This window comes from Chanos chanos, chromosome 3 (genome assembly GCF_902362185.1).
Source record: "Chanos chanos chromosome 3, fChaCha1.1, whole genome shotgun sequence".
Lineage (NCBI taxonomy): Eukaryota > Metazoa > Chordata > Actinopteri > Gonorynchiformes > Chanidae > Chanos > Chanos chanos.
In genome coordinates this window covers 38,776,176-38,791,659 of record NC_044497.1, presented here as the reverse complement: position 1 = coordinate 38,791,659, position 15,484 = coordinate 38,776,176, and the positions used below count along the sequence as shown (strand labels likewise).

Here is a 15,484-nt window from a genome sequence, read left to right as displayed (position 1 = left end):
TGGTTAAAAAGTAAAAAAAAAAAAAAAAGTTTAGCAGATTTTTTCCATGTCAGTGACTGTAAATTATTTTTGACTGAGACAAAAATACGTATTAGAGCTGACCTTGTTTTACTACTGGATCCAGACACCTTTACAGCTCCCATGATATTAGAGTTCACATTCCCTACTTTTCACTGGATTCAATTTGGCCTTGCCACCACCTGCTACTTCAACTGCCTTGATTGATAGATAGATAGATAGATAGATAGATAGATAGATAGATAGATAGATAGATAGATAGATAGATAGATAGATAGATAGATAGATAGATAGATAGATAGATAGATAGATGGTTTGGATAAAACAAAGCAATGAAAAGATCACTAATGCTTTGGTGCTTGAACAGTCACCACCTCACAGAATCTAGAGTTGATCTGCTCGAGTAAACCATGCCATAACAGACTAACAATACACACCCTAATAATGTGTTTAACACATACATCAGAATGTACCAAGTGAACAAATATGTTCAGAAGTCAGGTTAGTGTACACAGCCTTACTTGTTCACTGCCAAATATCACATTTGAACCATACTCCATGACTTTCAAATCAGCTGTTATTGCATACACTGAAAAATCAGTTCTGTGCTATTGCATTGTCACATAACTTTCCTTAAAATGTGCTCAAGATAATATAATTTGGGCATCTGGTCAATTTCTCTGGCCAGTTATCTCAGATGTAACTGAACACATCAGCACTCAAGTGCAAACTGCCTGCTGGTTGGACTGTGCAAGACTGACTGTCAACAAATGCTTTTCCGTTCTATGTTGTTTTCAGACATTGTGGCGCTCACAAATGTTTATTTTCTTTTTCAATCATATGTACTTAACAAATCAACCCTCTTAGCTAACCTAGTAGGTGACTTGAACAGTGATTTAAAATAACAGATAGTGCCAGTGTCTTGCACACTGACAAAGTTCTTGTAGCTCTAATGAATAGAAAGTAATGATTACTGGAAACATACTTTGAGTAGAACTGTCCTGTTCCTGTGTTTTTAGTGTCAAGTACTGAGTCCTCATTCTAATGTCAGTCCAGATGTGTTCCTGCCTAGCAAGTGTCTTTCGCGGCTGAGGCGTAAAATCTTTAACGCCATCTGCTGGTTGTGGTGTAACAGCCAACAATCATTCTTTGGTGATCCTGCACTCGTCTTTACATATTGCAACTGTCAATTAAAGGCTATGGGGAAAATCCTGCCTCGATTATTTCCCAGTACAATCTTAAAAACATATGTATTTTTGCAGTATTACATATTCTTTAACCTTGCATTTCTTATTAATGGTGTTGACACCTGCAGTTCATCGAGATGAATTCTCTCAACAATCTCCTTCATCCAATCAACTATACACACATTATAAGACACTGTTATTAATTAGATGACATGTGCCACAGTAATTTCATTTTCTTCGTTCAGTTTTTATTGTGGAGTGTTTCCTTCTGTTCCCGCGCTCTATACCTTCGGCTGGAATGCAAGACTGAGCAGGGGCAAAGCCCAACATTTTTGTTAAGTAATTATTTTTCTTAGATGCAGCCCATCTTGTGCGTCAAACCGCACGTCACACTCCGGTAATGGCTATCCATGAAGTTGTGGTATTGTTGAAATAGCGCGATGCATGCGCACGACGCTCAAGGTTCGAAGCGCGCCCAGGTTGTTGGTATGCAGAATTGAGTTATGTTAATTTGATCATGCACGACAAAAATATTGTCATCAAAATATACAATGAGATTAAAAATAACCATAACCACGCTTCAAATTGTAAAACCCTCGTGGAAGTCTAAATGGAATATACAGCTCCTCTATTACAGTAACATTTTCAGATAATCTATTTCTTACACAAATCGTCTTGTTGACAACACTGGTGATAAATTGCCGACTTCACAAGGCGGGGAGCATCCTAAACATTCTCGACTAAATGCAATTATAGCGATGGCTACGGGAGATGCGCTCGTCTGCCGCGGTAATCAATAGGCACTTGCAGGCACGCTGCCTCCTCGCATACGCACTCTGTCGCCACACCACCACACACTCGCAGACTTGGTCTTGTTTTCTTCCACCGTGCTGGATGAGGCGTCAGCACCGTAGTCCCTTGGACAGTGCCTACGGCGCCACGCTTCACCACACAGCGTCAGTTTGTGGAACCAGGACAGCAGAGAGCGGTGAGACCGAAGTCTTGATTCACGGCTTGTTTCGACATGTAATGGTGTGATACCACCATTCTGCGGAGACAGGGAAAGGCCATTCCATGACAGTCTAGCCTCGCACTGTACGGCTTTGCGCATCCAACATCAGCAACCGTGTCCTCCCTTCGCTCTGCTGAACGGAATTACTTATATACGAGTAGTAGTAATAATAATAATACCAAAAACTGATACATCAGTCGAGTTTTAGGTGGAATATTCCGGGACCTACTATGGACGGAGAGGGAAGTGGGATGGCTTGCTGGGGATTCTTTGGGGTTTTGATGGGGCTTTTGGGGCTCAGCGCGGCTTGTCCTGCACCCTGTTCTTGCAATGCCTCAAGGATTTCGTGTATCGATCAAGAACCAGGGATCGAGGATTTCCCGGTTTTGGTACCGGAGACTGACATGGAAAACATCACTGATATGTAAGTAGACTGTAACTGAGTCAGAGTATCCGTGAGATGTAAATGGCGAGAAAGACGTTTTGTTCGTATACTCAAGATGAATAAAGACAAATAGAGAGAGTAAGGAATAGTAGATATATGACCAGTGATTTTATTCAGTTGAATGCAAGAATCTTTAGTAAGGACTGCCTTGCTAAATATATCATCAGGTAGCTTATTGCAAAAAAAAAAAAAGGGCAAACTACTATCTGGTGGTCCATGACATTCATAACCTTCCCATATCCTCCATTATACCGAGAAGCAAGCATGCAGCAGAGTTTGCCATATATGTTAAATTTAATAAATATATATACGACATATGTAAAAGACAAAGCATTTTGAACGAAAAAGCTCACTCGACATTCACGGGTCCTTTCAATAGCGTCCTCGACGTGTGTGTGTGTGTGTGTGTGTGTGTGTGTGTGTGTGTGTGTGTGTGTGTGTGTGTGTGCGTGCGTGCGCGCGGGGGGGGGGGGGGGGGGGGGTCGTGGTAAATAGATATGTATGGCAATCTCTTCTCCTAAAATGCTATACTGTTTTAGAGGTGGTCCAAAACTTCATGCAAACATGACTATGGCCTTTTATCCATGTCAGAAAATATCACAGACCCAGATTGGAACGTAGAAGATGGTGGGGAGAACCATGCCTGATGAAAATCTTCTCCCACACATAAACGCCATTCGAGAGGGATCAGCAGAGAACGTTATTTGGTCTTAAAGTGATTTTTACAGTAATATTAAATAAAAGTCTTGGAGTAGATGTGTCTGGAGCAGATTATACCACTGAGACAGAATCGTGCGACTGTGACATGAAATGCAATGTTCAAAACATGTTCATGACGTGCGCTTGAATCTCGAAGGCAGCGAGACCGAGTCACCCACAGACTCCTGTCAGTAGTGAACAAAATGGTATTATGATGTAAATATGTGTGAAGCGTTATTGACCTGGTTGACTGGCGCTTAATTAATCCACGGCCACGGGTTAGTTGGTGAGTTAGGGAGCAGGACGTGTCCGCAGCAATAGGCATCTGCGCCTACGCAAATATGTCACTTCGTTTCCACGACAACGGTTCAGGCGGACCCTTTCTACATAGTGAAATCATGTGGAAGTGATGAATGCCTTTATTAAAATTTGCTCATACACCACCAAATTTTGATCGTGGACGCAAATAATTGCGTCTCACGATAATTTGTCATATGATAACCTAAAAGAGCTATTCAGCTGCCACGCCGTTAAGGAATCCGTTTTGCGTTATAGTTATGACCAAGCAATTCCCCAGCCACATTCTAGATAAACCTGTCACGGTATTACACTAGGCACTGCAGGCTGTAGCCTACACATGATATAACGTTACCTTTTTCAATTTCAACAGATATATAACGAATCAAAACAAATTGCTTGTAATCACCGAGGACAATATGAGGTTCTACACCAATCTCAGGAATTTGTGAGTAGGCCTGACTCAGATTTTGTCTGTGTCGTAGGCTGCTAGAGCCTGATTTGATTGTTCAGTACATTTCAAGCTTCAATATGCATCCATAACCTGGATATCAACTTTCAACTTTCACAGAACTGTGACCAACACGCGTCTGATGTCTATATCTACTACAGCATTTGTCAACAATGCCAAACTTGAGTATCTGTAAGTCATATTGCTTCTCCTTCCCCATCCCTTTTCCTGCTCTTTCTACATAACTTAAACTGTTGTCAGCTTCCTTTGGCTTTTTTTTTCTTCTTCATTTCTCCTTTGTTTTTCAGAGTGAATTAAAACTAGTGACAAAACATCTCTTTTTTGCAAGGAAGAATCAAATTGTCATGACACTGAAAAATTTTATCATGACACTGAAAAATTCACACTGTTTCTTGCACTTGAGTGGCATTTGAACTGTAAAGGCTGTTGTAGTGATGTAAAACCAGGCATGGTGATAACACACAGCATTGTTATCATTGGTTCACCCATATATGTAAAACTTACACTGATTTATTGTGAAATCATCTTAGATGACATACAGTAAGTAGAATGTTAATGTGGTTTTTTTCCCATCTCCCTATTGACTTTCAGGAATCTCAGAGACAACAATTTATCAACATTGTCATGGACAGCGTTTAGAAATTCAAACATGTCATATCTGTAAGTAATCCTTTATCAATTTAAATCAATTACAGAGTTGAAAAATTAAATAGCAATTTTTTTTTTTAGAATTTATGGGTATGTATGTGAGTATTGTCTGTGTGTGTCCATGTATGCATTTTGCATGTGAGAATATGCTTTAACAAATATTGGAATATCGCATCTGTGTTTCTATCTGTCTATGTGTCTCACTGCCTGTACATTGTCATCTACATATAAATGTGTGAAGATATGTGCACTTCACATAGGCGCTTGTCATGTGTCCATGTTGCATATGTCTTGTCCATTTTAATATATCTAAATATTGATATTTATGTATTTTCACCCTGTTGACATGTCCACCAGGCTGCTATCTGGTAATCCTCTGCAGTGTTCCTGTGAGAACTTATGGATAAAGCCCTGGCTGGATGAAACAGAGTTCCAGGAGCTGCAGTGCTTTGAGGAGGAAGGGAGGCCCAGACCTATCTCCAAAATCTCACTCCCTGCATGTGGTAATGTCAACATGGAGTCTGCTTGCCATTCCTTCTATTTCAATCAGGGGAATCAGTGACAGAAAATTCCCTATAGCTTCAACTTGGTTTGATGCTAGCTCTGGACATAGCAGCTGAATACACAAAAAAATGGTTATTCAAACCTATTATAGCTTGAGTTGCTATGTATGGTGTTCCTGCAGGCTTGGTAAATGGGAGTAAATGGTGTCATTTTGTTGTATAGAATGCTGTTTCTGTATAAATATGTGTGTACATACAATGTATTTACCTTTGTAATATCATATCATCACATTATACTCTTGATACATTTACAAATTGTAGAGAACTGCAGTTCATTTTGACATCAGGGCGATGCCAATACAAGGTTTTAAAGTTCTTTGCTGAAGTTTCCACAGTGGTTTAGTACTCTTAAGTGACCCTCTGAGGAAGCAAAGCAGTAACAGTGTGCACTTCCTGTCATACTTTGGAAAAACAAGACATCTGTGTGTGTGTGTGTGTAAAGATAGATAGATAGATAGATAGATAGATAGATAGATAGATAGATAGATAGAGAGATAGAGATTCTACAGGACAAGTGCTATGTCCGTGACAAATCATCAATATTTTTACAACTATTCTCCTTTGACCCTTTTCAGAACCTCCCACAGTAGAGGTCAAACCTGCTGTTGTGACCCAGATGGCAGGAAGTGATGCTGACGTGCTGTGTTTTGCTTCTGGAGCACCACCCCCAATGCTCTTCTGGAACTTCAACACCATCGATCATCCACCACTTGCAACAAACTATGAGGTAACACAGTTCCTTTGAACTGGCTATTATTATTATTATTATTTTTATTATTATTATTATTATTATTATTATTATTAATAATGATAATAACATAACAACAACAATTATTATTATCATTGTTAATAATAACAACAACAACAGTAATATTATTATTATTATTATTATTATTATTATTATTATTATTAATAATAATAATAATAATAATAATAGTTCTTCTTATTATTATCACTATTAGGTTGGCATGTATGATTAGAACTTTTTTATGCAATTTATTCCCCACACATATGTTTACCATAGGGTCATCCCTGTAGTTTGCAATCAGTAAACTGTGTGGTGTATGTTTCCAGGCTGCATATCCTAGAATTAAAAGAAAAGAGGAGCTTAATGGCTTTTTTGGCTATCATTGCAAAGCGTCCCATAGCGCGAAGAATATTTGCTTAAGAGCAACTTAACAAATACATCTGCTTGAGCATGATTGCACAGGGACACGCGTTATTTTTTTTAACTTAGTTACAAGAATCTTTCTTCTCAATTTGAATTCAGAACAGAGAAAATGCCTTGCTAGGTCTCCAAAGAGTCATTTTGTCAATATTTTGTGTGAGAGCATGCATGTGTATATGTGTACAGTACTGTGTATTTATTAAGGTTATTTAGACCTTTTCATATCCAGTGACTTGCAGCAAAGCGTAAATTTGAAGTAGGCCTGAATATTCTGGTGTTTGTAATATTTAACACTGGTAAACCCAAGTTTAAGCTGTAATTCCTGAGATTTAAAAACTTCACTGATATTTAATCTTCGAACAAATAATCATCATTCCCCTCCAATGCAGTTTCATAAAACTCAGTCATTCCTGTGTGCTGATCTTTGTTGGGTTTGGTGACAGCTATTCTAATGTTTTGTTTTTCAGTTGAATTCATCTGAGCTGGAGTCCAAGTTAACCCTGAGTGGCCTCTCCCCATTGGACAACGGCAGAGAGATCACCTGTAATGCTGAGAACATTGTTGGTCAATCTGAGGCATCTGTCCTGCTCAGCATTCTTTGTAAGGACCTACTCACTGTCAAATGGGATTAGTTTGTTAAGTTATGCTTGTGTCCAGCATGACAAGGATCTGACATTCTTTGTCTTCATTTGGGTTATTTTTAGTAAAAAATTTTTTTAAAACAAATATATAACATGTTAAATCAAACTTTTTGGCTTTTCTCTGATTTTGTGTGCTGACTACATTCTGACATTGGATTTGGATTGGTTCTCCAGTGGCACAAATGAGAATTGTGCGAGTGGTCATGGCATGGGCTGTGTCCGAAATGCCATACTAGTGTACTGCATACTGGATACTGGCCTAGTATACACTGTGTACTGCACACTACTCTCTCCCCTAGTGTACAGTGTGGTATGCAAGTATGAGAACTTTTGTGTAGTGCACTACATATTTGCTATCGGTTGGGCTATTTGATCTATTAAAAACGAACAACACACAACTACAACAAATATCTATCAAAAGTAGCCCTATAAGAAAGTATATGAAGACTAATTACACCAAAATATGCAACTGATGCATTTATGTTCGGAACTGCACCTGGAATTGAAGCTGTCGCTGTTGTTGTCCGCCATGTTTTTTTTGCCGTGTTGCATCATGGGATGCAGTGGCAGACAAAGTGAGCTCTGGCTGTATACTCCAAATTTTCATCGTCCGGGTAACTGTCGTGTACTGCAAAAATATTTACTTTTCATGTACTGCATGCTACTTACTGCATTTACGTCCAGATCAGTATACAACTAGTGTGTAGTATGCCGTTTCGGACCCAGCCCTAGACTATATGTTATTTGTCATTTCCTTTTTGTTTCTGGTATGGGTTTCATTGTGTGCTTGTTCCTAACATTGTAGTAAAGCCCGTTCATTTTTCATCTGCCACACTCTTCGTCCTAGCATCACTCCCCCTCTGTGTAGTGTCGTACTCTTCCCTTTGTGTTGCCATAGTAATAGCTTTCCGACACCTTGCCTCATGCTCTCCTCTTGTGCTGTTCCCGGCTGTCCTGTGATCACTCTTCCACTCCTCTCCTCTCCTCTCCTTTCCTCTCTTTTTTCCCGGTCAGTTCCCCCGACTATCCTGCTCCTACAGGAACCAGAGAGAAACCAGGACTGGTGCATCCCATTCAGTGTGACAGGGAATCCCAGACCTGAGCTGCAGTGGTACCACGAGGGGAAACCCTTGCAGGAGCAGGACTACATTAAGACTAAAATCCATCTGGCCACAGAGAGTGTATATGATGGGTGTCTGCAGTTGGTCATACCCACACACATCCACAATGGCCAGTACACACTCGTGGCCCGAAACCAGTTTGGCGAGGACCAGAAGAATATCTCTGCCCACTTCATGCACCCCCCTGAACCGGACCATACTGGCGCAGGTGCAGGATGTTTGGGAATATGTGTTGGGGGGCGTACTACATGTGTGTTTGTTTTTTGCTGTAGTCAGGCAGTTGTATCATTTGCTACCAGAGATAAAGCAGCAGAATTGCTCTTTTATTGAGACTTGTGTGTTTAAAAGGCAGATTCTAATTAAGCAAATGTTTTCTTTTTCAGAGTGGTATTACAATGGTAAGTCTTCTCAGTCAGTAGAATGCATGAAACTACCTCTAAACCTGGTTCTGTGTAAAAGACATGCTTTTTAATTTTTGCATGGCACCATAAAATTATTTATATATATATATAAATAGTATATAATAACGTACTAACATATATATATATGTGTGTGTGTGTGTGTGTGTGTGTGTGTGTGTGTATGTATGTATGTATGTATATATACTATTACATACTATTTATATACAATTTCTTTTACTCTTTGCATTTTAAATGTCATTTACACCTACTCTCTTTTGTATTTCGCACCCTGTTGGTTCTGATGTGTGGCCTGGAGACACCACCGACACTCCAGGTACATCTCTCTCTCTCTCTCTCTCTCTCTCTCTCTCTCACACACACACACACACACACACACACACACACACACACACTTTAATGACGTACTGCAAAAATCTGCTGATAATTTTGTACTAACAATGTTGGTGCTTATTCTGATTTTACTGAATGTCATTGTTATACTGTGATTGTTTTTCTCTTCTTGTTTAGAACCCCCACCGCTGGACGATAAAGTTGCAGTAAGTCTTAGAGCTTTGATAAACTGGTGGAACTGATAGAGTCAAGTGCATCCTGTAGTATATTTAAGCTGTCTTGTGACATAAGTAAACTTTGTTACACTCAGAATGTGTTGTATTGCTGTAGCTTAATTACACAGTTACTTGTAATTTTTTTCAACCATATGTGACTATTACTTTGGAATCTTGATTTCTGTTATAAGACCTGAATAACCATGATACAGAATGACATTAATGATATGTTGTGAAACAAATTATTTCTAAATTGTTGTCAGACTACAACTTTTTGAACACCGTAAATGTGATATAGCCTCATGTAGTTTTCCAGTCTTGCTTATAGAGGCCTGCAGTTCTGCCTACTTTAGGTTTCACCATGTTCTAACACACCTGCTTCACCCAGTCAAAGGTTTGGCAATTAACACATCAACAGCCCATGCTATAGAAATGTTCCTTTGCATAGTTATGGAAAGGAGCATACAAAACACTTGCTGCCTGTGAATGTATCGCTGGTTTTGACAAATAAATACAAGCCATTACAAGCGCTTTAAATACCAAATATTTGACATTATGTGCCAAGCACAACACTGTTGTGAGGATTTTTTAAAAATATTTTTTAGTATAACTGTTTGCAGCACTCATGTACAGAGTAACCTTTCACCACAGGTGTATGTTGTTGTCGGTATTGCTGGTGTTGCACTGACTGGATGTATCCTCATGTTGATCATTCTCAAATATGGAAGAAGTCCTAAGTTTGGGATGAAGGGTGAGTTTGCCTTGTGTTTATGCATATCACAGTCATTTATCTATGAGAAAACCCTTCAACTAGATGAATCTTTTCTATAAATATATTTCATTTAAATACTATTTTATTTTCTGCATATGAAATTGACCTCCATGATCTAATGGACACATTGATCGGGTTGATTGATTATCCTGTGCTTTAGTTCTTATTACTCACTGTCATGTGAAGTTTTTTTTCCTGTGTCAGTATAAATGCATTATTGTATGCAAACATGCATTCAGAGCCATGTAATTGTCCTCTCCTCCAGGCTCCTCATCTGTCATCAGCAATGATGATGATTCTGCTAGCCCCCTCCACCATGTCTCCAATGGCAACAACACACCATCATCCTCAGAGATGGGCCCTGATGCTGTCATTATCGGAATGACAAAGATCCCAGTCATCGAGAACCCACAGTACTTCCGCAACCCAGGCAGCATGCTGAAATCGGACACTTGTGAGTTGCCATCTTGAGGGGAGGGAACGGAAAGTGTCTTCCAGCCATTCCTACTAGTTCTGAAATGGATTAGTGCCTTACGCACCCACTGGCGCCTGTTGTCATAGTGACCTCCCTGCTATTTCTATGGCAATGGCATTGAGGTGGCTGCTACTGCGGTAACCAAATCGCCGTTTGATTAGATATTATGGTAACAAGGACAATATCACATCTGCACAGATCATGGTCACCGAGTTTTCAAACAAAGATATCGCTCTGACTGACTCTCCAAAAACAGATATCATTGTCCCTGTCAGTCTGGTAGCTAATGTAACTATTGTCCATTTAGGTCTCACATTTTCTTACTTTAGTTCACAACAGAGGCAAAGTTCTGCATCTGTCACTGAGTGAGTAGAGGGAACCGTGACTGTCCCTTGTTTTATAGTTGTCCAACACATCAAGCGTCACAACATAGTGCTGAAGAGGGAGCTGGGAGAGGGAGCGTTTGGGAAAGTCTTCCTGGCAGAGTGCTACAACCTGACGCCAGACCAGGAGAAGATTCTTGTAGCAGTTAAGGTATGATGTCACACCAAAACAAATTCAAAACACTTCATTTTAAGGGTTGAACAAAAAAGAACAGGGAAAGATATTTGCATTACAGCAGCTGCTGTTGTCTCTATCAGAATGCTAATAAATAGCTACTGTATTACTATGTACAGACACTGAAAGAGGCTAGCGAAAGTGGGCGGGCTGATTTCCATCGAGAGGCGGAGCTACTGACCAACCTGCAACATGAACACATTGTCACCTTCTATGGAGTATGTGTGGAAAGTGACCCCCTCATCATGGTGTTTGAATACATGAAACATGGAGACCTCAACAAGTTCCTCAGGTATGTGTGTGAGTCTGCATGTCCATTTTCTCCTCAAATCAGCCAGTAGTGACTACGATGTCAGTGCTGTCAGAGAGTACATTTGTGCTATGAAATATTCACTCTCTTAAGAATTTAATAGTCAAATTTGTAATGTGGAGTGTGGGTCTGTGTTGATAATCCTAAATGTGTGTGTGTGTGTGTGTGTGTGTGTGGCCGCGTATGTGTGTGTGTGCATGTGTTTGATGGAGGTGGGGGAGGTCTATTTTTCATCAACCCTCTGCTTGCTCACCTTTCATGGTTAAAGTACAAATGTTTCTGCTTTTATGAATGACTCTTTCCTTCTCTCAAGTCCTGTTTTTGGATGTTTGTGCTTTCACATGTTTGTCTCTGTGTGTGCAGGGCTCACGGGCCGGATGCGGTACTGATGGCAGATGGGCAGCAGAGTCTGCTGGTAGAGCTGACCCAGTCGAAGATGCTGCACATTGCCCAGCAGATCGCAGCAGGCATGGTGTATTTGGCCTCCCAGCACTTTGTGCACCGTGACCTGGCCACACGGAACTGCCTGGTGGGAGAAAACCTGCTTGTCAAAATTGGTGACTTTGGGATGTCCCGAGACGTCTACAGTACAGACTACTACAGAGTAAGTTTGTGTGTTTTTGTTTCTGTGCTTGGTTAAGGTGTACAGCAGTTTTGAAAGGAGAGTCTCACAACGAAAAACGAAACCCAACTCCATTTAGCTCATTATGAGACAAATGCATAACCTCCCAAAGGTAAAATTTACAGCCCACTCTCTCAGTGTGATTCTGCTTGTCCAGGTTTAGAAAATAAAGGAAAGAAGAGATAAAAAGAGCAAATAGGAAAATGAACAATGCAGTGGAAATGTCAGATGCTCTCTGTAATCCAGTAATACTTTAATATCTGTAGTATGGCCCATTACAAGATGAAATCGTTGACTCTTTAAACCAAATATCACTTTACCTAAGTGCTCTCATAACCAGTAATATCAATAAAAAGACAGGGATCACTTAGACTCAAATTCCAGGAAACTTTGCTCAGATTGAACTAACTACATGAAAACAGTAGATTCCACCATGGATATGCAGCTATATTCTCAACCTGAAAGCAGCTGCATTCTGAGACTAGTTAATGATGCAAACTGTTGAGTAAATGGAAATGTTTAGCAAAAATGTTTTCTCGTACCTCAAAAAACAATCACAAAAATAGTAAAAAGATCTTTGATTATTTGCAAGATTCTTTTTCAGTTATTGTGATAAGCAACAGATCTAGATTATGGCATCTCAAGCCTGATAAAATGAACTTGCTTAAACAGTAACACTGTCACTGTCTGTTTATAATCTGAGATAAGCTCTAATATGTTTGATCAACTTCACTTTGACACTGCTCTTCTTGAGCACTGTAAAAATCTTTAGCCCGGCTTTAAACAGAGTCAATTGGTGGAAAAAAATTATATTGTCACACTGTTCGCTGCAGGTGAAAAGTTAGAATACAATAGTAAATAACTGTATAAATGTAGTTGAGCTATTTAGATTTCTGAAAATTTGTATCTGTTCTGAATAGTTTCTACTATGAATAAATCAGTGAAAGTGTCAAAAACAACAGTCCTTAAGTTTCAATAAATTACAGTACATTTTTACAAATTATAATCTTTAAAATGTCAAATTATGAATTATTCCAAAATGCAACTTTTGCCAAAAAGAAAAAATAGGGCCTCAAACCTTTGGTTTCATGAATGCAAAACTGTGATTTGGAGTTTTCTTAGTATGTGTCTGTAAAATGGCAGTGAAGTTACAGGGAAAATAATTTAGCCGTTGTGTTTATCTCCTCTTAATACTATTTAAATGCAAATTCTCTAATCCTCAAGTTCAAACTAGTGTTTCTGTGGACAGAGGGATCATCTGCAGCAAACAGAAAAGCAGCCTTTTTCCCTATGTCAGAGTAATTCTGTATGTTTAGTTCAGACCCTGAGGCACGCTACAAATGTGACAAATACAGGCTTATTTTAAACAACTTGTTATTTCTTTGTTCATCTGTTCTGTGACAATGTTTAATGACAGTGTTTTCAATGAACAACTCAGTTATTGACTTGAAAAAAAATAAATTATTAAATGGCCTGGATTAGTAATATAGTGAAAGACAGTTGTCCTTGTCAGTTATCCTATGAATAGGAATGACTGGAATTTTATGATGCAGACAAACTATTCTAAGGTCTGCTGCGTGTATTTGCTGACTTTACTTTAGGGAGATTAGTGTTTATTATTTTAATCTCAAAACGTCAATTGGTGTTCCATCTAGGACAGTTAAGTTTTAAAACAAAAACCTCAGTTTTATTCCCCGGCTTCATTTGTGATGCTCATCGTATCATATTTGATTTTCCCTTGATGCTGACAGTAGCACTCCACCAGACAGTGACCAACCCGCAGATATTCCATTAGCCTGTCTGTGTGTGAGACGGTTTGTGTCTGAGGAGTAAAGTGGGCTTGTTTATACAGGTGGGCGGTCACACTATGCTCCCCATTCGATGGATGCCGCCTGAGAGCATTATGTATCGGAGATTCACCACAGAGAGCGATGTATGGAGCTTGGGTGTTGTACTCTGGGAGATCTTCACCTATGGCAAACAGCCCTGGTACCAGCTCTCCAACAATGAGGTGAGAGTTATACCTGCCCAAAACCCTCTTGAGTACTTCCTAACATTAAAGTCCCAAGATGTAACACCAGTATGCCTCTAACCCAGTTGGCACACAGTGAATGGCAGCCCTCCCTCTCTTAAGAGTGTTGCAGAATGAGAGGATTTAGCTGTAATCCTATCGGAACATACTTGATTTGTCTTTAGCTTCTGTGGCTATTGTTACCTATCCTCTCCCTCGTTCTGAATACAAGGGGCATCTTAAACTTTTACCTGTGCTCCTTCATGTATAGTTCATAAATGTAACTCTGAACTTATGAAAACATTTTATCGTTTTATCTCCGAGCACAAAGATTCAGTTCCACCACTGTTTAATCTCTGTAGTAGAATACAGTCTATGCCATGGACATTTTCAATGCTTGTCAGATATTTAAAATTAGAGAAGAGCATGTGCTTGTGGAGCTACAAGAATCCAGTGGTTTAATGCGCAGAGGATTTTTGTTGATGTTTGGAATAGCTAATGGCCAGCGTCGCCTCTTCTGCCCCCTGCAGGTGATCGAGTGTATAACCCAGGGCCGTGTGCTGCAGCGACCACGCACCTGCCCTAAAGAGGTGTATGACCTGATGCTGGGCTGCTGGCAGCGTGAACCCTACATGAGACTTAACATCAAGGAGATCCACAACCTGCTCCAGAGCCTGGCCAAGGCCTCGCCTGTCTATCTGGACATCCTGGGGTGACCGTCTGTGAGGGTGTAAGAGGCCTAGAAAGAGTGTTTGTGTGCGTGCATGTGTGTGTGTGTGTGTGTGTGAGAGAGAGAGAGAGAGAGAGAGAGAGAGAAATGAATGACAAGCAAAATGAGTGAAATAGTGAGCCTGTGAAAGAGTGCAAGAGTGACTTGTGTGTGTTCTTGACTGTGCTTTTGCCTCACCGCCGTATAGACAAAAGGCCTTAAAGTTGATTGTGTACATTTCTGGTTTTTCCTCTGGAGCCCTCCATATTTGTCCAGCATTAACAGCATACTTTTGAATTGTGTATATGCCGGGGATGAACAAAGGGAAACTGAACTGCTGTAAATAATCTCCTTCATGGACCATTTTAATGCTTTTGACTTCTTTTGCTCCTTTCCAAAAAAGGAGAGCATTTTGCATTTTTGTGTGGAGAAATGTGCAAAACCGAAAGCAAAAAAAAAAAAAATTGTAAAAAGAAAAAAAAAAAGGCAAGTGAAGAGAAACCCAATTAATGAAACAAAGCCTGTTTTTTCCTTTGCATCTCTGCATTTTGCTTTTTTCGTGAGACCACAACATGGACTTTTGGGTTATTGGAGAAGTCAATGTTTCTCGCACAGTCATTTTTTTTCTGTCACCACGGTGCCATATTTTTGATCATATTGTTCTTTTGGGACAGACACACAAGGCTGTCGAGTTTCTGTTTCGAACCTTCGTGAGCCCTGGCCATTAACATAACATTGTTAATGCTGTAGCCACAGATCTCGATGTGCTGATACAGACTGCAATACAAT

At 39.8% G+C, this 15,484-nt stretch overlaps 1 protein-coding gene across 2 annotated transcripts; it reads left to right on the top strand.

Annotated features, from left to right (window-relative positions):
* The first annotated feature begins 2,468 nt into the window (after positions 1 to 2,468).
* ntrk2b (neurotrophic tyrosine kinase, receptor, type 2b) lies at positions 2,469 to 14,702 on the top strand. Of its 2 annotated transcripts, none has more exons than XM_030768790.1 (17): positions 2,469 to 2,641; positions 4,032 to 4,106; positions 4,230 to 4,301; positions 4,722 to 4,790; positions 5,136 to 5,281; positions 5,917 to 6,068; positions 6,977 to 7,109; positions 8,165 to 8,479; positions 8,989 to 9,006; positions 9,201 to 9,229; positions 9,890 to 9,989; positions 10,276 to 10,464; positions 10,889 to 11,019; positions 11,163 to 11,335; positions 11,717 to 11,957; positions 13,828 to 13,986; positions 14,517 to 14,702. In XM_030768790.1, the coding sequence occupies exons 1-17, from the start codon at positions 2,469 to 2,471 to the stop codon at positions 14,700 to 14,702; spliced, it is 2,361 nt and encodes a 786-aa protein (XP_030624650.1). The 2 variants fall into 2 exon arrangements, with proteins under 2 accessions (XP_030624650.1, XP_030624649.1); XM_030768789.1 differs by lacking the exon at positions 8,989 to 9,006 and adding an exon at positions 8,684 to 8,716.
* The last annotated feature ends 782 nt before the right edge of the window (positions 14,703 to 15,484 follow it).